General features: G+C 45.4%; 1 protein-coding gene across 7 annotated transcripts in view; it reads right to left on the bottom strand.

Annotated features, from left to right (window-relative positions):
• Positions 1-1,620: 1,620 nt before the first annotated feature.
• MSANTD3 (Myb/SANT DNA binding domain containing 3) overlaps positions 1,621-23,011 on the bottom strand; it is a 345,465-nt gene continuing 324,074 nt past the window's right edge. For all 7 annotated transcript variants that reach the window (XM_069620618.1, XM_069620624.1, XM_069620623.1 and 4 more), the window contains one exon: positions 1,621-3,223. In XM_069620618.1, coding sequence (XP_069476719.1) covers positions 2,811-3,223 — 413 coding nt within the window. In that variant the 3' untranslated portion in view covers positions 1,621-2,810. The remainder of the gene's footprint in view (positions 3,224-23,011) is intronic.

Here is a 23,011-nt window from a genome sequence, read left to right on the forward strand (position 1 = left end):
TATGGTGCTGTTTTACATTCCTTAAAACCTGTAGACAGCAAAGTGCACCAAAATGCCTTACTTTTGGAATTAAAGGCGGTAATCCTAGAAATGCGAGGTTAGGCGTGGACAGCCTTTATCTACTTTATCCAGGTATTTTGCTGGTAAGCTTGCCTTATCCCTTGTTTTCGACCTTTGGATTTACATTCCGTTTGCTTGTCTGTATGGTGGTCATGTGTCAGTGAATATCCATTTACCTGACAGTTTGGGCTTTAAAGCGAATCTGGGATTTAATGAACAAGCAGGCCTGTGCTTGGCTAGTGGGAACACCTTTGCTCCCCAGAGGATGGCACAGCTTGCGCAGGACTTTTCCAGTAAGCATACTAAGAGACGATGATTGCAGTGCACAAGCTAGATGGACTATTCCAAGTTCCAGGTGGTTTATCCTTCAGGTCAGTAGATGATCTACTTCCTTCTCCAGCAGCCAAACCCTATTAGTTAGCTACAAAAGGGAAAATGTGCTTTAATGGTTGGATCCAGCGTTGATGGTCCACTTCTGCCAGACTGCACAAACACAAAAAAACCTTGTTGCTCTTTAGGTAGGCAAAACTATAAATGGCAGAGTGTAATGACAGCACTTGTGTTGCCGGCGCCAATTTCCTAATGCTTGGAGTATGGACCTTGATGCACTCACCAGTCGCTTTGGACCAACCAGTTTTGACACACAAAATAATCTGTTAGATTAATCAATCTGATTAGATGGATGCAATGGATATAATGTAGGTGGGATCTTCAGGGCTGCCAGAATTCATTGTGTTGAGACTTCAACCCACTTGAAATGTTTGAGCTTCACCCCAATAAGATTTCCCAAGTCTGATCTCTCTTCCTGGCTGGCAGTAAGACTAATGAACTGGCTATTTGTTTCTGCGCTCTTGGGGAACAACATTTGAAACTTTCACAATCAAGATTGCGTTCTGCGTAAGATGCAACCATTTCTGGAATGTTTTCAGGGCCTAACATGCAAATCCCCAAACTGGAATTCTACTCTTGACCTCCTTTTTGGAATTCCTTTTCAAGCATGGAAATAAAAAATGTTCTCAGGGAGGGCTAAATGGGGAGGGGAGCCAGAGTGAAAGAAGTACCAAAAATTGTTATGTTCTGCACCAGGGCTTAACACAGAAAACAACATTTTTTGTTTCAACATTTTTTGGAGAAAATTATCCCAAAATAACAGAGTTGTGAGGTACTATAGTTAGTTTTGAACCGGTGGGAGTAGAGCCCTGCATGTGTAGGTGCAAACAGTAAGCCTGAAAAATAGGAAGTCAACAAAAAAAACTATCTGAAGATAAAACGGTTGGAAACTCCCTTTTTCTTTTTTAACAAGGACTCAGCCAAAGCTATGGGTGGAATGGGATTAAAATGATTGGTAACATTCCATGTCTAGGGAGTTCCTAAATATGCATCTATGCCTACAATCAACGTAGATCACACAGCGCTGCCTGTCACGACAGTCAATGCCAAAATACCAGGTTGCGGAATAGAGAACTTAAAAAATAAAAATGTACTAAACAGTAAACATGAAGGCAAATCAAAACAATCTTCCAAAAGGTAGCAAACTGACGGATAAAGAAAGAGACTATGTACCAACACGCTGCTTATCTGTATTCATAAGTCGGTTACACAAAACCATTTGGAACAATACTGCATTACTGGATCCCACGCCCACACACGCCCACACACACACACACACACACACACTTCAATTTCACTGATTGAATTGCTAAACCTATACGTTACAGTACTCCTCAACCTAAAGATGTGCAGAAATGTATTTTTCCTACAAACACTTGCCCTCTGGAACAGGTCTTACATTGACCGTAAACTTTGTAAAATAGTATGTTTTTGTAATCCACCTGTGTAAATGACTGAGTAAGAGGACGCACAGGATGAAATGATCCCAGAAACCTGTGCAACTCTAATGTCCCTCCAAAGACACGGCTCTTGTGTAGTTAGGACAACCGCATCATCCGTCATAACGGCTTTTCCACTTACAGTACACAAAGGAAAATCTATTGGGAAACGAAAGTGGCAGTTCATGAACACCAATGATCGATTCATGGAATAAGTACTTCATCCCATTTCGGACGCCAGCGGGTAACTTTCTTGCATGTCGAATCGTATCTTAAATAGAAAAAAGCAAGGTAACATTTTTTGGCTCATTTTGTCACATAGTCCTAGGGAAAGGATACCCAGGAATCAAGTAAAAGGCAGTAAATGTATGTTACAGCTTTGTCCCTTGTAGAGTACCCACAGTATGCAGTAGTGCACAACAGTACCCTTTGTCTTGTGTATCTACATATACAATTTGACAATAAAATAGAGGTGGTGGAGTTTCTTGCCCAGATTTTAAAAAATGACCAGTCAAAAATGTCGTCCAAATGAAGGTATTAAAAAAGAATGTACTTTAGTACATGCCTGCTTCAGCTTGGCATGTGACGTTATGCCACAGGTTCAGGTCTGAACAGGTGTAGCTATGAGCAGTATAAGTCTTGCAACTGAATTTCAACAAGCCTGAGTTGCTGTGTAACACGGCACACATGGCAGACAAAAGGATTGCCGCTTTTCTCCCTTATCCCCCCCGGCCCCCACTCTCTTGCACCAAATGGCCACACCATTCTAGCGTACCTTTAATTTGACCTAGTTGCATTTCCTTTCCTAGATGCAGTTTCCTGTCAATATTAGATTGTTCTGGCTTGTCCATTTAGAATGGCACCTTGCCAAAACATACTAGTTAAATTGGACCCCACTCTTCAGCAGTGCGTACCGGGGCTCTAGGGTGAATTGGGGAAGGGCCGATTAAATGAAGACACGGGCCATTCTTTAGGTATCGTTTGCAATTTTCGTTCCCAGTACATTTTCTTTTTATTCAGAATTTCCATTTTTAGCCTGTGCTCCTCTTCGGCCATCTCACATTCGCGTTCAATTTGTTGTATTTTGGCCACGTGCACCTCGTTCATTTGTATTAGTTGCAGCTGCAAAATGGACATCTGCTGGTGGTGCTCGTCTTCATGCATCTTCTTCAAAACACTTTCCTGTGCAGCTTTGCTACTTTTGTAGTTCCGGTTTGCCGTCACTCTCACGGCTGAACAGGAGGGCTCCGCTTGGAAGGTGCTTTCACACTCCGGCACATTTGCCACTGGTTTTCCTTCTTCAAACACTTCCCTTTCTGCCACAACAAAGGACTCTGTAAGACATTTGAAAAAGGTTTATGCAACTTATCTTTGATGACGTTACATTAGCACGCTTAGTTACAACAGTCGTTCCCTACCTTCACAATCAAGGCAGTGCCTCCATGACATGATCACCATTTCTAAGAACCTATCGGTGATATATGGTAACATCAGTCCCCTAGAAATCCCTCTCCACTGCCGAAGCGGTTTACTTTAGAGATGATCATTAAGGCCACACAGTGTAACAGTAAAATGCCAAATCAAGCCGCAAGCGGTTCACATCTTGTTTTATTTTTTTTTACATTTTATTTGTATATGGTTTATTCAAACCTTTACAAAAAACATCAGAAAACAAACATTTAAACAATTATTTAAAACAATAATTTAAAAAAAAGAACACAGCGAAAGGGAATGTACTCACATTATAAATAGACAACTCTAACGACAGAGACAGACGAGATATAAAATGTAATATGTAATATTCGTTGTGCTCAGACACTACATAAACGATTTCATAAACAATTTCATAATCCTGGCATAACACATTCAGCTATATGGAGTTATACATTTATAGATTTAAGCTTTTAATAAATCCAGATAGGGCCAGGCCCTCATGGGTGGTTTGGATATTTAAACATCTCTTCCATGCCCGCTCATCCTCAAACATAGAAAAGTTGAGTTTTAGGGATTCCAGATATTTTACCCTAAGTGGGTAAAGAATCACACATTCCATAACCAAATGTTTTAAAGACTCCTCCTTGGCCAGGCAGAACCTGCATCCAGCCATATCCACGGGGATCACCCCTCTTCTGACCAGGATGTCTCTAGTGGGAAGGACATTCCATCTTGCTCTAAGGACAATGCCTCGATATAATCTATCTGGAAATTGTAAAATAACCTTCGAGGCGGATCCCCGGGCTCTATGTTCGTGGTTCAAGTGAACCAGTGAAGGATAAGAATGGAATGTATCTAGTTTCACACCAATCAAAATTGAATAATGCCTGTTTTACATACATAGGATTACAGATCAAAGACTCGTGTTGTCATTCCAATCTTTTCTAAAATGGCCTCTGATCGATCCCTTAAGGAGGTCAATGTACTCGAGTGATCTAGGTTTCTATCTAGTAGGTGATACAATGTGTTTGGCACTCCAGTTTTAACGTTTGCATACAGAGATATGCAAGCCCACTGTACCCAAGCCCACATTGATACAACACCCAATTCAAATATAATTGCAGAGATTGGGATTGCATTTGGCATACATAGCAATCTTTTCCACATACGGCCCTCAATACGATTAAGTGACTTGCTCACTCTCTCTGGAGCCAGTTCCAGGCCATAGATCAGTTTGGATATCATGTTCCTCTCATAGAATATCAGAGCAGGCTTTAGAGAAAATGTACCAAACTTTCGGTCAATCCTGACCACCTGTGCTTCCAACAATTTTGCCTTATCTAATATAGATTCAACTAAAGGCTTAGAGCCCAGGTAGGCTGAGATGTTAAAACCCAAGTATCGCACAGACTCAACCAATTTCAAAGGAGTCTCCCCCAATTTACCATTAAAGCCTGATTTCTTGCCTCTTGCTTTTCTACAGGATTCGAGTTTTGGAGGGATTCATTAATAAACCATTGGTTTTAGCATATGCTTCGAAATTTCTTAAAGACCGTTGCAACCCCACCTTGGTGTTATCAAATATCAACAGATCATCAGCATATGCTAGCCAGATAATTTTGTCCTTGCCAATTTTAGGGGCCAGCAGTCCTTCTTTGGCATGTGAGATGGCTGCATCTGAAAAGTATTGGTTGAACAGCCAGAGTGCCGGAGTGCAACCCTGTCTGACCCCCTGTAGGATCTAATTCTCCTTGATAAATCTCCTTCTTGGTTCAAACGGACCCGCAACCCCGCAGTTCTCATAGACCCCACTAATTAATCTCAAGAGCTCTACAGGTAGGCCCCAACCAGCCAGTTTTAACCACAACCTGCCCCGGTCAAACGCGGCAGTCAGATCAATTGAAGCCATATACGTGCAACCGCCCGCTATTGACCATGCCGCCTCTTGTATACTCCTCAGGGCCAGGCTGTTAACATTTGTCGAATGACCCCTTCTGAACCCAGTCTGGAATTGGGCCAACGGATGGCTCCTAAGAGCCCACTCCTCCAAGTGTGACAACAGGAAAGATGAGAAGGTCTTACAATCCGCATCAATTAAAGAAATCGGACGATAATTTGCCGGATCAGTCCTGCTGCCACACTTGAAGAGTGTACAATATGTGCTGTGTTCCAGGATACGGGGGTCGTTCCTGAGGACAAAATGTCGCTAAACTCCAAGCACAACAACTGGGCCCACAAATTAGGATCATCCTTATACGTATTATTTGTTAGGCCATTTGGGCCTGGAGCCCTAGAGCGCTTACATCTGGTGATTAGTTTTGAAATGGTTTCAAACTCAACTTTTGGGTTCCACCTATCCTCTCTAGTCAAGTCCAAAACCAATGGTGGGTCCATCGATGATTTCCCGAATCTCCTCCCAAAAATTCAACCCAATCTTTTTCTTAAATAGAGTTTGACTGGCAAGTTGTGTAGTTTGGGTCCTGCCCATTGACCAAATACCAAAATGCACTTGCATTTGCAGAAATTAGGGTTCCAAGCATCTTTTCAGAATCATTCTGAAGCATTACAGATTTTATAAACTTACAATAATTCTTGTAAGATTGCTTAACCTTCCCTATAAGCTTTCTTCATACTGCCTCATCTTGGTTAGTACACTGAATCTGCTTTATTGTTCTTAACATCTTTTTTGCAGTTGCTACATCGGAATTATAACAACGGGCATACCTAATTCAGCAAAAACCCTTTGTTCTCATTCCCTAAGCCATTTTATCAGTCATTTGACCCACAAACGACTGGAACTCAACTGCATTCAAATTTTGGAGCTTCCAATCATAGGTTGAACAACTCAATGCGTGGTGTATTTCAGAATTCAGGGCACAAATCCTAGGGTCAGTCCACCTAACAGCGTTCCGCCCTACCTTGGCCACTAAATTTACTTTTTGCCCACGTTTTCTAATGTTAAGAACCCAATTAAATTGTGCCGTGAGAACGCAATGGTCGCTCCAATCATTTTTAAGTATTTCAAATGACAGGCATGAGTTCATAAGGGAGGAATCTACAAAAATATAGTCAATCAGAGAGGAACTATCCCCTCTGTGCCAAGTATGCCCTTTACTAGAATTCCCTGATTCAGTACTATTCCCAACCAATGGAAAGAGACCCCTCCCTCCCAGATTCATTAGCCATTTCTGACCAGCCGCTTCCTTAGCTGAAACACCCCCACCAGTCAATTCCAATTCCCCCAATCTGTGAGAATATCCACAATTTGCATTTAGATCTCCCATCACTATGACCCTGCCATCTGGGTGGTTTTCCATCCACTCGTCCAGCACCCGACACAGGCCATCTATGAATGGGCCACCTGGTTCAATACCTTTGTGCCAGCAGATATTGAGTAACAGTAAATTAAGCGAACCGTCTATTGACCTACAGTCAACCCCCAATACACCAAAGGGCAAATTTACAATTGCCGCCCCACTGAGGCCGAGGGAAATATCTACAGCAGTCAAAAGGCCCCCCGATGGTCTCCCTCCCGTCCCATCTCTAGCCAATTGGATAAAAACACTATATCCGTCCAGAGTAGGTGCTAAGGTGAGCCATGTCTCTTGCAGACAAATATAGTTCGCCTTTCTCAGGATTTTCATGCATACAGGATTGGTAAATAGGTGGATATTGCCTCGAGTATTCCAAGATTTAACACAAAGTTATGCTCTTCCAATTATCTCTCCCAGGCGGAGTCTGTTCATGGGACCAATTTTAGCCATAGAGAGGAGATAATGGATGCCTAATCCATATCATTTGACACCCCCCCCTGGGCCAACCTATCAGTAATGGCAGCAGCCTTGGGAAAACTAGCAGTAGCTTGACTCATCCCATTCTTATCAATTTCCTTCTTTGATTCCTGAATCAGAGAGATTTCAAAACCCATCCCCGCTAGTTCTTCTTTTTGGGTAAAAATGTGTTCTCTTACTAGCGGAGAGGATAGAGACATGATACTTGTACTCAAATCTTCTCTGACTGCGAAGGAAATGCTCCCAATATCTGCCGATGACGCCAAAGCAAATCTTGGAATAGATGCAAAAATGGTTAAAATATTTGGCCGATTCACACAAAACTGGTAGTCCAAACCTAGAGTACAGTGAATCTCAACTTGATGAGTTGCATGGCCCACACCCTTCACCCTCTGTTATGTGCCTATTTTCCCTTTGAGTACATCAGAGTAAGAATGTTTTATTGGAGGAGCGCCCTCTGGGCCGTAACACAGCTCTGCATTCCCTACAGGAGCACCAGTGGGCCCTCGAACATTAGTACTTGAGGGGTAGTGAAAGCGCTGCAACAAATTCTTCATACTGGCTGGGCTGACACACTCGGGTAGTTAGATTCCGGATGGAGGTCAGCCACCTCTTTGAGGAATATTGATTACCCCATTCCACATGCTGCCTCCACCCTATCTATAGGGAAGGTAGGATTAGGACATGGGAGGGGCAAGTTTGTACTAGGAGTATCCCCTGTATCCAACGTGGGTCTGGCAAGATCGTTTGTGACACCCTGGCACCGGGACCTCAGTTGCGACTACAGGGGCCTTTACTGTCGAACTTGCATGTACCGTTTTCTCATCCACTTTGTTCCCCAACATAAAAGAGGTAGTTGCCCCCACTGATGGACCCCAGATAGACGAAATTTTACTAGAAAATTGATTTAATCTACAGGACCTCCTCCCTGCTCACCCCAAGACCCAGTTAAATATGGGAATGGGGTTATGGGAGAATCATTCAGTCTCCCGCCCCGATTCATAATGGTAGCTCCCCCTACATATGTATTGTCTGTAGACTTTACCAGTGCCTCTGTGAAAGGATTCCGAAGGGCCATGACCCCGCCCCACATATCTGGGAAATAATCTCAGATATGTTCTGAGCTACCAACACTGGTTCCAGTAATGGAAGTACCTGTTCCGGAACTGGGGATATTCTAACCTGAAACAGAGTCTGGTGGAAATGTCTTTAAGATAATCTATTTTATTTGGTCCCCGCCCTCCGTTTAAAAGCTTTACCTTAGGGACCCTTCACCTTCCAGGGGTATATTAGCCACTGCCTCTACTGGGAATTTATCATTAGTAATATCAATTATGTCCACCACAGTCCCAGCAGTTCCCTGTCCTGGCAAATTATTTAACGGGCCCCCCCCACTAGATGGTCACCTCGCTCCCGAGTGGGTTGACTGATCGTTTAAACCCTGATCATCAGAGATTTCAATCACAGGCCCCAAGTCATTATCAGAATTTGCTTTATACTGTGGTGCAGATCTAATTTGATCATCATCTCTCATTGGCACGTTAGCAAACCGAATCCCAAACTCTAATTCCTCAGGTTTCGAAGTAACATTAGTCAATATAGTGCTGGTGGATTTCAATTCAGCCCATGTGTTGTCATATAGGGCAACAAAGGAACTTAACACCATATTCAGAGCTGATACAGTAGGGCGAGATAGGCGAATATGTTCATCCACCTCCTTCAATGTATGATGAACTCCCAGGTCCTCCCTCTTTGGTGAAGGAATTTGACAGTCTTCTTGGTTGTGACAGATGATTCCTCGTTTATGACATCCACCAAGGGAGTTGGTGAGTCAAAAGTATCAGCATTAAGAGGCCTCTGAGACTGTGGATTAGAATGTTCCATACTCAGGGCCTCTAGTTCGTCTTCTGCTCGATCAGCCAATTCAATGATGCGGATGTCTGTCAGATCTCTAAGACCCCCAAAATTGGGCTGCGTAGCCATCACTGAATGGTCCAACATGGCTGTTCCTTTTAAGACTGGCAAGGATTTATTCTCAGTGCTTGTGGTAACTGTTTTAAGGAAATAGTGGTCCATATCTCTTTGACCTGAAATGGGCTTTAAGAGCTGCATTGCATGAGATGCCTGAGGGGCTGAAACATTTGACATTACTACTTTACACCCCTTCTGATACCCTTGGGGTGTAACAGTTGAAACAGGAAGACTATCCAACATTAACTCTGCGGCCTTTGTTCTGTTGCCGATCCCTTTTCGGATAGGCCCTTTTGTTTCAAGTACAGAGGCTGGTTTACTAGGCATATGGGCTGTTTTCTGGTCTTCACATGCCTGAACCTCATCATCAGTAGTAAACGTTATCCCTGTTTCTGGTGGTAATGGGATATTTGCCTTAGTATGAATACTTTGCCTATTCTTTGCAGGTATTAAAACATCCCCCAGCTGGGTACCACTAACTCCACAGGGTAACATCATATCTTGTAGAGGTGTACGTAAGCCAACTCCACTTCGTAGTCCTGGGATCGATCAACAAGGAAATTGTTGGACAGATATCAGGTCAAAGGGTAAAGACAGCAGCCTCCCCCCGCATTCCCTGATACAAAAAATGAATCAGAATGAAAAAACAATAAAAATAACCTCAGCCAAAGTTGTAGATGCTAAACACATAAAACACTTTGTGTGTTTCCCTATTATGTGCGCTATTTAAAACAACATAGTTACGAATAAAAAAGGACAATGGGATCAAATAGGACTTGCCTCAACAGTCTCCCACTGAAGTACTCTTGCAAATCCAAGTGACCTGCTCCTCACACAGAGCACAGCAAACAGCCAAACAGCACCAGCCCTTCTGCCACCAGGGTCTACGCCGCGAGGGTGGCGCTGGCTGCAATTTGAAGGTTCCAGTGAAGTCACGTGATCCTGTCACGTGAGTGTAGCTCCGCCTCCCTACCAGCAAGAGCCGACTGCTCGCAGTGCTGTGGAGGGGCCAAGGAGCTTCCTTTAGGCGCAGCAAAAGTATTTAAAAGTACACCAGGAGCAAGTCCGTACAAGGCTACTTCAAACAAGGGTAACAACGGCTCACATCTTACTTACTTCTACGCTCTTGCGGATTTTGAGGCACAGTAGCTGCATGGAAAATAAACATTTCCGCCATGCATTCCTCCCCTACCTTGAAATGCCTCGAGTTTTACGACAGAATGATATTTTTAAGGCATGGGATCCGCCTGTCTTTAGCAGTTGCTAGAAGCAGTCGGATTCCCAGGGGATTTATTCTAAATGCTTCCTGCCACCCGTAAATACAGGCAGCCAGCCTTTACACTTTTTGCAACACAGTGTAAAAGTGACTGCCTGTTTCTACACTCCTCTTTGCAAATGGGGAAAATTGCATGGAGGCGCAACATGCACTTGCTAACATTGAGGGCCCCCCATGCAATTACCACAACATATAAAATGACCCTCTTTGTCTTGCAAATGGGCATCCAGTATATAACCAAGGAATGTGAAGGAATGTGCTGGAGATAGGCAATCCAATTTCCCCAAGCTATTCCATTCTGTGAAATCTGATAAGAGATTGGGCAGTGCCCCGTGAAATTAGAGGCACACAAAGCATTTGTAAACTGGAGTGACCACATGATGCACTAGGACCCTACATCTATTGCCAGGCATGCATTGAGGGATCTCAATTAACACTGATTATGGTCAGACACATCAAACAGTGAAAGCTCTATCTTCAGAAGTCATTCCAGTCATAAGCCTCTTGAATTTATCCCAGACTCCACCCTACATTGGCTGTATTTGCATTCAATTAAGCATTGTAACTCTAATTTCTCCAGTGTATCATCTGATATTTAAAACAATGTGCACAGCAATACATGGGAAGCAAGGTGGGAGAGGTTGGGCAGGACATTGCATGTGTACTGGTTTGGAGGCATGAGACTCTTGCAAATATAACTTTAGAGGATATCTAGAATCTATATTTCGCACAGCATGTTCATGTATATGCAGTTTCAACATAGCTTAGTGAAACCTACGCAAGCCAATCCACACTTGCATGTAAACGTCTTGTCAAACAACAATTTATCATAGGCCTGATAGTGTATCATTTGGGTTTTTATAACGAAAGCATAATTTGCAGTGATCCGATCAAACGTGAACACCCAGCACATGTGTGAAAACCCACAGCCTTATTAGACATAGTGAACCCGGATTCCTCACTGGGTTTAGCAGGCATCATTAAGCATGTTGAAAATCAACCCAGGAAAGACAGAAATCATGATCGTATCCAAAGACCAAGAGAACAAAACCACCATCCGTGGCCCACGGAAATGGGAAACGCACCAACACCATCGAAGGTAGTAAAGCATCTGGGAGTCCTAACGGACAACACCCTAACCTTAGAACCACAAATAAATGCAACAGTGAAGAAATGCTTTTTCCTCCTCCACACGGCAAGAAGAATTCTACCTTTCCTCTCCTTCACGCACAAAACACTCACTATTGTCGCCCTAATCACGTCAAGAATCGACTATGCAAACAGCCTCTACCTTGGAATACCAGAATACCTCCTGAAGAAACTACAACGGATCCAAAATGGAGCAGCAAAACTTCTCCTCAAACTATCCAGAAGAGACCACATCACTCCAGCCATAAAAACACTACACTGGCTCCCAGTAAAACATTGCATCACCTTCAAAACAATGTGCATAACGCACAGGGCAATCAGTGGACAAAGAGCAGAATTCCTACAAAAGAAAATAACAGTCTACAAACAAACGAGACCCCTCCGATCAAGCAACGAAATCCGCCTGGAACTCAAACCATACCTTAAAAAAAAACTTGGAGGCCCCTCCTTCTACTACTTAGCCGCAAAAACTTGGAACAACATCCCAAAAGAAATAAGAAACACTGAAGAACACCTAAAATTCAGGAAATCACTAAAAACCTGGCTCTTCAACACCACAGACTCAAACTGAAAACCGAAACAGAAAAAAGGATGACTAAACTGGAAAGGACACGGACAGCCCAGAACTGACAGGGAAGCTCCCTCGGCACCTGGACGGGTGACACCAGATAGACTGAAACACAGGCGACACGCACAGAGACCGAGTCAACTACCCCAGCCAATCCCCACCCAACATCTTCACCCGCCCCTTAGTTACCACGAGGTACCACAGTGTTGTGGAATTGTCGAGATATTGGCACTCACCACACTACCTGAGATGTTGACATTGGCAGGTGCACCGGCCACAGGAGTATAAAGGGAGGACAGGGTGGGCTATGAGAGAGCAAGATAGAGGTGGGGGCCAGAAGAGTAAGGAACCTTGTATGCCAGACGGACCCAGATCAGGACAGAGGCGCATCAGGGGAGACTACGCAAGCCCAGTGCCTCAATTCAGGATAGAGATGCCAACTAACCAACTCCACTAACAATTTCCCCTTCTGCATACACCTCTCAAACTGCAAACCAAACACAACCAAAACCTACAGCACAACAAACCGCACAAACCTCACTACATTGCAACAACAAAACAAAAAACACACAGACTCGCACAACAGTACACGACGACTACCGACCACAAACACCCCAGGCCCAGCCAACGGACCCACCGGGCTGAGGCTGCCAACAGCACATCACTACTCTCTTGCACTTTTCCAGCTTCCTCCCACTAACTCAACCTCCCCTCATCTTTCAGAGCCGCCAGAGCGCCAGGGGACCACTCCGGTGGTGATAATGCACAGTACAAATATCCAAATGATACCAATGCTGGAGAACAGAAGTTACAGGTAAGAAACGTTCTGCTTCTCCAGCATTAGATCCTTCAGAGATCCACATGCTGTGAATAGGTTATGTAGTAGTACATGGACAATGGCGGTGCATACAGGTAAAAAACCCACCAAATTACCTTACAGCAAACCCATAGGACCATACCTTATTGGAATAGGCGCCGTAGGACTGCTCTACCTGTATGCACTTCCTCAGCATGCTGCTTCTCCAGGCAGCAGTGCTTTGTAAAAGTATGAGGCACTGACCAGGTAGCCGCTTGACAGATGTCTGTGATTGAGACCCCTGACCACTATGTGCTGATGCCGACATACTCATTGAATGTGCATGCGGAGGAGCCTGGAGGGGCTTGCCTGCAGACCTGTGACAGAAAACAATGGCCAACGATATCCACCTTGCTATGCTTTTCTTGGAAAGAGCATTGCCATTATTCAGCGGGCCATATGCTATGAAGATCTGCATTGACTTCCTGAAGGAATGCATCCTGTCAATGTAGTATTTTAACGCTCGCTTGAGGTCGAGCAAGTGTAACGCCACATCTGCTGGTGACAACGGCTTGCTAAAGAATGCTGGCAAGGCTATCATGGAGTTTGTGTGAAAGTCTGTGTGGACTTTGTGAACGAATCATGGGTTCGTCATGAGGAGTACCCTGTCCTTTTGGAAATGTAGATAGGGTTGGTTACTTGCGAGGGCTTGCAGCTCCAACACCATCCTGGCCGATGTAATAACCACTAGGAAGGCCACTTTCCATGACAGACATCTTAGTGGTGTAGAGCCCATAGGCTCAAATGATTTCCTCATAAGTTGTGAGAGTACGGTATGAAGACTCCATGCCAGCAATATTCATTTTACTCGTGGGAAACCTCTGAAAAGGCCTTTGAGGAAATGCTTTGAGTATGCGTCCGTAGAGGGGAATGCCTTTCTCCAGTCTCGTATACCCAGAGATCGCCGCCAAATGCACCTTAATAGAATTGTGGCCGAGGCCCTGTTTGGCCAGGCCCAGCATGTATGGCAGTATATCTTCTGGCGTTACCTGAAATGTGTTAAGCCTTTCCTGATGTTCCCCGCATTGGGTTTCACACCACTTGCAAAATGGTTTCCACTTTTCCGCCGCTAGAATGTCGCTACACTCCTGTGATATGGTTTATGGTCATTGTATCAAATTCTTTGCATCGATATGCATTTGCATCGAATTTCTTCCATCTAAAAAATTGCATCAAATGCATTTTATTTTATTTTGGGGGTTAGGGGGTCCCCCAACCTAAACCTCTGTTTTTTACCCTTTAAAATGCACCTGAACAAAAATGAACCCTTTACCCCCACAAATATGCATTTGATGGACATTTTTTAGATGGAAAACATTTGTTGGAATGGCATTCCATTGAATGACATTCGATGCAATGACCAGATACTCTGTGATATGTTTAGGCGTCCGAACTCTGAAGTCAGGAGCCAAGACCATCAGGCTGAGTGATTGTAGGTCGTGGTGTAGAATTTTCTCCTGGTCTTGGGTTATGAGGTCTGGCCAATTGCTGAGTCGGATGGGTCTCCCTCTGGATAGCTGGACCACGTCAGAGTATCAGGTGTGGCGGAGCCAGTCTGGTGCAATGAGGATCACCTTGCAGGAGTGCCACTTGATCGTCTGTATTGTTCGCTTAGGATCGGGAACGGCAGGAACACATAGGTGAAGAGGCCTTCCCATGAAAAAGCAAACACGTTTCCCAGTGAGCCATTTTGGGGTGTCCTGCTGGCGTACCTAGCAAACATTTTGTTGTGGATCGTGCCAAACAGGTCCAATGTCGGCTTCCCACAGCGCTGGAATACCGACTGCATTGTCGAGGAGTCGCGCTCCCATTCGTGGTTTTGAGATATTTGCATGCGGAGGCTGTCCGCCGTCTGATTCTGTGTCCCTTGAAGATGGAATGCCTGAATGCTGATTCGGTGGGTAATGGCCCAGCGCCAGGTCAGCTTCCTTGGACAATGTCCTGAATCTCATTCCCCCTTGCTTTCGCAGATAATACATTGTGGTGGCGTTGTCTGGGAGGACTTGGACTGTCCGGTTCTTCAGTATTGGGAAGAATGATTTGAGCACCCACCAAACTGGTTCGAGTACATTTATATGTAGGGATGTCTCCCGGGATGTCTCCCGGGATGTCCATAGCCCACTGAAATGCAGCTGATCCAAGTGAGCACCCCACCCCAGGAGGGAGGTGTCCGTTATTAGCATTTTGTCAGGTGTTGAATTCTGGAACGGTTTTCCCCTGCGGACATTGGTCTTGTTTGTCCACCATTGAAGTTGCAAGCACAGTTTGGGACTGTTGGCGCACGTTGTCCCCCCATGATCTGATCACCTGGGACTAGTTCGCTGCCAGGAACTCTTGTAGGGGTCCCATCTGGAGTCTGCAGTGCGGGACTAGTGGTATGCAAGACGCCATCGTCCCAAGCAGTTGCATGCATTGGCCCACTGTTCATCACGTGTTTGGTGTGAATGTCTTCTGCAGGGTTGCAAGGGTGTTTACTCTGTCACAGGAGGGACGCACCTTGGGGTCCTGAGTGGAGAATTCCACCGCAATTAATATAAGCTTCATGAATGGCCGTAAGAAGGATTTTCTGTAATTGAAGGCGAAGCCTAATGTTTGTAATAGATGCAGTCGCTGCCATAGAAGACTGTGCTCCTTCCTGGATGGTGCGCGCAATAGCCAGTCATTAACTAGGGATAGACGTGGCAAACCTGTTTGCAGAGACTGGGCACCACTGATGTGAGGCACTTTGTAAAGGTGCGCAGTCCTGACTTCAGGCCGAATGGAAAGACCTTGAATTGGTAGCTGGACTTTCCGACCACGAACCAGAGATGGGTTCAGTGCCCTGGATGGATGGGTATGTGAAAGTATGCATCCTGGAGATCCAGGGAGACGAGGTAGTCGTGGTGGTGAACTTCTGGAGCTTTATATATTTGTTTAACCTCTGCAAGTCCAGAATTGGCCTCCATTTTCCATCCGGTTTGCGGACAACGAAATACCAGGAGTATACTCCCCTTCCTGTTTGGTCCCTGGGAACTTTTTTCAATGTCCCTTTTTTACAGCATGAGCTGCACTTCCTGAAGGAGCATGGTCTTGTGCACCTGCGGTTGGTGGTTTGGAGATATGGGGGGCGCGTTTGTTTGAATTTCAATAGATGCCTGTACAATACTACATCCAGCACCTATTTGTCCTTTGTTATTCCTCTTCAGTTTCGGGCAAACCTGGAGATCCTCCCTTCAAGAGCACCGTGGGATGGAATATCACTGTTGGGTTTTGCCCTGCCGTCGGCAGTGATTTTGCCTATAGTTCTTTGATTTTTGGTACCCCGGTACACTCTCTTGTACCTCTGGGAGTAATATGTCAGCCCCTAGAGTACTGTCATCCTTTGTTGGACGAGGACGTGGATGTTCTGCTCGCAGCTCCCCTTGTCTGACGAAAGAGCCGACAGTTCTATAGAGATGTTAAGGACTTGACTGTGTCGGTGTCTGTTGTAATTGCTTTAGGAGCTTTGTCGATCCGGGTTCCGAACAGCTCATCACCCTCGAAGGGCATATCCACTACTTTATGGTGGACATCCAGTTGGAAGTCTGTACATTGGAGTCAAGCCTGTCTCCTCAGGACCACCCCATTGGCCACCTGCTTAAGACCTGTTTCCACTAGGTCGATCGCCATGTGGATCCCCCCCAGGTTGGAGGACTCCTCCCCATCCCTTAGAATCCCCTTTGCTTCTTTACGCTTCTCCTCCGGGTGATGCTCCAGAATTGGAGCAAGCTTATGCCACATCTCCCCATTATCTGGCGATGATGGCCAGGGAGCTGGCAGCTTTCAACGTTGTGTTCCCAATTGCTAAGACCTTTTTTCCCAAAGGCGTCCTGTTTCCGTGCCTCATTGTCTGTGATATTGCTCACTTTTGTTTCTTGGATTTTGCTTTCCGGCTTGCCGCCACAGAGCCTACTGACTCGGGAGATGGCAGTGAGACATTTCGGTGCATTTTCCACGGGGTTGTACTTTTTAATCGAGGCAGCCTTTCACCGGTGGGATTGTGAATGGTCGTTTCATTGTTTTAAGTCCCTCTTGCCAGATGTGGTCGAGAATGGGTATTGAGACAACTGTCTTTCTCCTCTTACCCATATGGTCAAATAAAAAGGCCAAACTCTTAGCACGTCTTCATGACTGTAGAATGGAACCCTGTGAGGTCATCCAGGGGTGACGGTTTTGCTGACTTCTCGTCCTTGGGAAATTCCTACGGGAAATCTGTGTTCCAATCGTCGTCCTGCCGCGGGGAGTCGGATGAAGAAGATGTGGTGTTGCAGGGTTTGTCCGCATCCATATTTGTCAGTTCCCCTTCTTCCAGCACTGACCGCACTGGTGGTGAGATGGTGCGGCTCCTTTTGCGTGAGGGAGAGATCAGCGCCGGTGATGTACTCCTGCCCCTGTGTATCGGTTGAAGAGCGGGGGACGCTGGAGGGGACAGAGAAAACAACCTAGTTTGCGAGTGGCCTCAGGAGGACCTTGCTGATATTCCCTGCAACGTAGATCTGGGTCTGGGAGGAGAGTGTTGTGGCACCACTGGTTGTATTGACGGTTGTAAGGCCGGCATCACTGGACTCATTAGAGCTGCATCAAGCTGAGTGATTACTGTTAGGCAGAATCCTTTGCAGTTCCCTTAGGGAGCACTACAGAAGATTAGGACTACAGGTGAGAGCAATAAATCCCCTTTGGTATCAGTCTGTACCACAAAGATTTAGTTGGTAGCTGTGGCTGAGCAGTCAGACCTATCTCAAGAGGGAGATGAGCAGTATTCAAGGTTTACACAATAGGCCTACAGTACTATGGCACAAGGAAACACTGACCAAAGCTTTGTATTAAAAAGTAGATATATATTTATTTTATACACTTCTAGTAAAACACATTTATCACTTTCATCAAGCAAGTTAAAATAAGTCAAAGAAAAATAGACATACTCCCTAGTTAAATTGTAGACCAAGTGAACCAGAGTGAAAACTGAGCAAAACGGCACAGTGAAAACCACACACCAGGGGTACTCTAGCAATTTCTCACAAGGGAGGGAAAGCACAAGTTATTCAGAAATATCTTCTTACACACCCTAGCAACACTTTCTTGGCTAACTTGTCTATTCAATATTTATTTTATTTAATTATTATTACATTTGTATTGCGGACCTAACCCTTGGGCATCTGGGCGCATAAGCTTAAGAATATGGTTACAGAAAAAAGCAGGCGTAAGAGTTACAGGTTAAGTAGGCAAACGATCATGGTTACAAGTTCAGCCAGCTTAAGAATTTGATTAGATGTACAAAACAGGTTTAAGAGATTGGTTACAGCTTGTGCAAGGCACAGGTAATGCATACTTAGGTATTTGGTTTCAGGGGATTCTAGGCAAAGCCTTAGTTTTTTTTTAAAAAAAAACAATTTTATTGATTTTATTCAAATAACAACAACTCAAACCAAACTTACAGTGAATGCATAATGTCAATCACAAATAAACTTACATTGCTATCGTCAAACCCACTGTATCTCCCCCTCTCTCCCTCCCTCCCCCATCCCCGGCCTACTCCCCCTCGTTTTCAGTCTCTCCTTCTTACAGTAGGGATTCCTCTTCGACAGAACTCAGTGGGTCATATGAAGTCCCAAATAATTCAGCAATCAATTGCCTCCAACCCGATAGGGTTCCGGCTTCTTCCTCTATCTCCCCTTTACACGCTTCCTGCCATACCACAGTTTCTGCCTCCGCCCACTTTTGCAGATCCTTCCACCATGTTTCCATTTTCGGTCTATGACATGCCTTCCAACCCATCGCAATCCTTCTCTTTACTAGGACATAAGCTAGATCTTTCAGTTTGCTTACATGCTTAAGCTTACGTGGTCTGGGAAAACCTATCAAACAAGCCCATGCAGTATCCACCTTCATATGGATCCCTTTGCCTTCCATTTTCTGCGCTATTTCCCCCAGTATCTCTCTATCAATAGGCACGCCCAAAACATGCACCATTCCCGCATTTTCTTCATTACATTTAGGGCACACCTGACGTCCGCCGTTCTTAAATTTAGCTATCTTTTGAAGCATCAGGTGTGCCCTGTGAGTTATATACAATTGTATCTGCTGTAACCTCGCATTTCTCGATACCTTTTTAGGATATCCTTGTGCTCTCTCCCACAACCCATCACTCATCGGGGCCCCTACTTCTTCTTCCCAGTCCAGTCTAAGTTGCACCACCTCCTTGCCCAGTTGGGACATTATCATCTCATATAATCTAGATGTTTCGTGTCCCCCTTCTGCTATGTCATATATCGTATCTATAATGTCGTCCGGTTCCTCCGCCAATACCACTTCCGACCAGGTGTCTTTAATTCGTTGCACCACCAATATCTTCCCCTCCTGCCACACATCCCACATCGTTGCTATCACCACCGGTTACCAGTGCCTTCTAATCATTAACCTTAGCTGCTTTTCTCTTCCCACCACAGTGACCAGTGGGATCTGTGGGGAGCACAGGGATGGCTTTTCCATTAACTGGCAAGCTCTTCGCCACATCCCCTAACCAAGGCTCATCATCCACGGGCGGCCTTGCAACTCCGATTTGGGAAGCCATATCATCTCTTGCAGAAAGGATGGGGTGCAGGTCCCTCTGAAACGGCCTGTGTTCTAAGGTAGGCTCATCTGAGAGCCATCTAGCTACGTATTGTAGTTGGCTCGCTACATAATAAACTTCCCAGTTTGGTAATTTAATGCCTCCTCTCGCGTATGGATTTTGTAATTTCCACAGGGCTCCCCTGTTCCTCATCCCGTGCCATAAGAATTCCCTGCATATGCCACTCAGCCTAACAAAGAATTTCCTGGGTATTGAGTATGGGATGTTCGCAAAGCAGTGCAACAATCTGGGCAGCACCACCATCTTGAGCATCACCCCTCGTCCCATCATTGCCAAGGGGAGCTTCGCCCAAAACTTCATGTTACTCTACAATTTCTTAACTGTTCTCTCCGTGTTATGTTTATGTTCAGCTTCTACCGTATGATATATATCTACCCCAAGATATCTGAATGCGTCAACCTCCCACGGTATCTGTAGAATCGGCAAATGCTCTAGCGGGAGCCCTCTATACCTGCCCAGCGGGTACATGCAGGACTTACTTGGGTTCACAGCTATGCCTGATAATTCTGCAAATCTCTTCATCACTTCTAATATATATTGGAGGTTCTCTTCTGGGTAGCGCAAATACAGTAAAATATCATCTGCGTGGTGTCTCCCCAACGACAATACCCATCGCATCATATTGCTGCCTTAAATAAATCGCCTGGGGTTCTAAGACTAAGATATACAGCATGGGGGACCATGGGCAGCCTTGCCTGGTACCTCTACTGAGTTGCCATCTTTCAGAAACTACAGCTCCTGTCTTCACTCTAGCAAGTGGTGCACTATATAGCAGTTTGACCCATTGGAGATATCCTGGTCCCATACCATAATTGGCTAGGGCCGCAGTTAACCAGGGCCATTTGACCGAATCAAATGCCTTGATCGCATCTAATGATACTATCGCCATCTCGCTTGCGTCTCCGTTGGTATGTTCAATAACTCGGTGGAGTCGCCTCAGATTATTTGAGATGTTTCTATTCGGGACATATCCTGTTTGATCTGGCTGTATTAACTTATTAATGACCTTTAGTCTATTCGCCAAGACCGCTGTCAGAATTTTGCTGTCCTGATTTAACATCGACAAGGGCCTGTAAGACCCACAGTCGCTACCAGGTTTATTGGGGTTGGGAAGTGGTATAATGACCGCTTCACGTAAGGATTCCGGTAATTGCCCAGCTTCATTTGCTTCGTTAAGCATTTCAAGAAGCGGGGGGAGTACCTCTGTTTTATATGCTTTATAGAACTCGCTTGGGAGTCCATCAGTTCCCGGGGTTTTGCACGTGGGCAGTTGCCTCACTACCTCTTCTAATTCCTCTAGGGTGATTGGGGCATCTAGTTCCTCCGTCTCCTCTGCACTGATCTGGGGTAGTCCAATATCTTCCAATGTGTCTCTTATCTCTGCACTGCTGCTACCTGCTTCATCGCTATACAGGTGCCTATAATACTATGCAAATTCCTGATTAACCCCCTCTTGTGTGTCTGTTGTGCTCCCATCTTTTTTCACTATCGTTCTAATTGGGGGCCTAGGGGTCTCATTTTTATATAGCCATGCCAGGACTCTCCCTGGTTTGTCCCCTCCTGCGTGCTGTCTCTCTATATACTTTTTATAGTTGAGATTGCATAATCTATCCCAGTATACAGCACATTCCTGTTGCAGGCCAAGGACTATCTCTGTGTCTTCCTTGGTATTACTAGCCCTTTCCGACGCCCTTTCTAGCTTCTTTTCAGCTTCCTGCAGATCATTTAGGTTCCCCTTCTGCAGTCCCCTAGACTTGGCTATGGCAATCCCCCTCACCACCACCTTGAAGGCTTCCCAGAGTGTGCCTGCTGTCTTAACACTGCCAGTGTTTATCTCAAAGTAACTTATTATTTCCTCTCGCATATCTTCCCTGAATACGTTGTCTTTCAGCGCCTCAGCAGGTATCCTTCCTCTCGGGGGTCGGTATTGCCACACTAACATCAGTGGCGAGTGGTCCGAGAGGACCCTCGCTTTATATTCCGCATGCGTTATTTCAGTCATTAGTTAATGTGTGACAAACACGTAGTCTAGTCTAGTGTATAGGCACTGAGGGGGCGCATAGTGTGAGTACTGTCTATCCTGTGAATGGCGTGACCTCCACGCATCATCTAGCCCAAAGTATGCCAATAATGACTGCAATATCTTAGCAGCCGGAGTGGGTCTGTCTACCTTAGTGTCGGATCTATCTATTTTGGGGTTTAACACACAATTGAAATCACCCCCCATATCACAGCCTCCCCCACACTACCACTAAGTTTACCATACAGGGTTCTAAAATACGCTGCCGTGTCCTGATTCGGGGCATAAATATTTACAATACATATCTCTTTATTTTCCACCAGCCCTTTCATGACCACCATCCTGCCATCCGACTCTGCTGCCGAATACAACAGTTGGAACGGGACACGTGGGGCCACCCATGTAATTACCCCTCTTGCATAGGCTGAGTATGCTGCCCCTACTACCGTCCCTTTCCACTTCTTCCGTAGCACTTCCAGTTTTTCCTGCGATAAGTGAGTTTCTTGTAACAAGGCTATGTCCACTTTCTGCCTTCACAGGTACATCATAACCTTGTTTCTTTTCAGATAGCTGTTGAGCCCCCTAACATTCCAAGTAACTATCTTAAGGTCTCCCATGGTTCATATCGTTTTTCCCGGGGTGTAGGCTCGCACCCCAATTTACCACCCTCCCCAACTACAACAAACCACTGCACACCCCCCCCCCCTGAGCCTCGACCCCAACCCCAACCCCAACAAATGCCCAGCTCCATCCCTGGATCTCAGGCCCTCCTGTGTTTAGTTCTGCTCTAGGAAGCCAGGCCCAGAACCCAGCAGGGTGTCACCGGACAACCAGTGACCTAACTAAGCTTCTAGTTATGGGGATGTAAGGTCATGCTCCGTATAACTCCTATACTAATTTCAAGGTTTCCAGTGCCACCGGATCATACTTATGACTGTGGCTCCAAGCCTACTTCCCCACCAGTTATATGCAGTGTTATATTCAAGTCCCATTGTCATAAGCTGCAGCACATAGGGCGCTCCAGATGCATATTACTTATCTCTGCCTCCATCTTCCTGGACATCCGGTTCCTGGGGGCAGTTCTGCACGTCCAACCATCCCATGGCATCCTCTGGGGTGTCGAACAACCAAGTTCTGCTCTTGTGGAATACCTTTAGTTTCACTGGGTAGAGCAACATGTACTTATGGCCTGCTTCCCTCAGTCTCCTTTCACAGATCCAAAGTTCATGCGGCTGCGCTGTACCTGCAGGGTGTAATCCGGATATGCCGTTATGTTCCCTGCCCCACTTTGAATCATGCCACCCTTCCGAAAGTCTTTCGAGGATCTTTTCTCGGTCCCGGTAGTTTAGGATCTTAACGATCACTGGTCTGGGGGGGGTTTCCTGGTGGCGGCTTCCTCGTCAGAGCC

The sequence above is a fragment of the Ambystoma mexicanum genome, chromosome 5q (assembly GCF_040938575.1).
Source record: "Ambystoma mexicanum isolate Mex_15411 chromosome 5q, UKY_AmexF1_1, whole genome shotgun sequence".
NCBI classification, from domain to species: Eukaryota; Metazoa; Chordata; class Amphibia; order Caudata; family Ambystomatidae; genus Ambystoma; species Ambystoma mexicanum.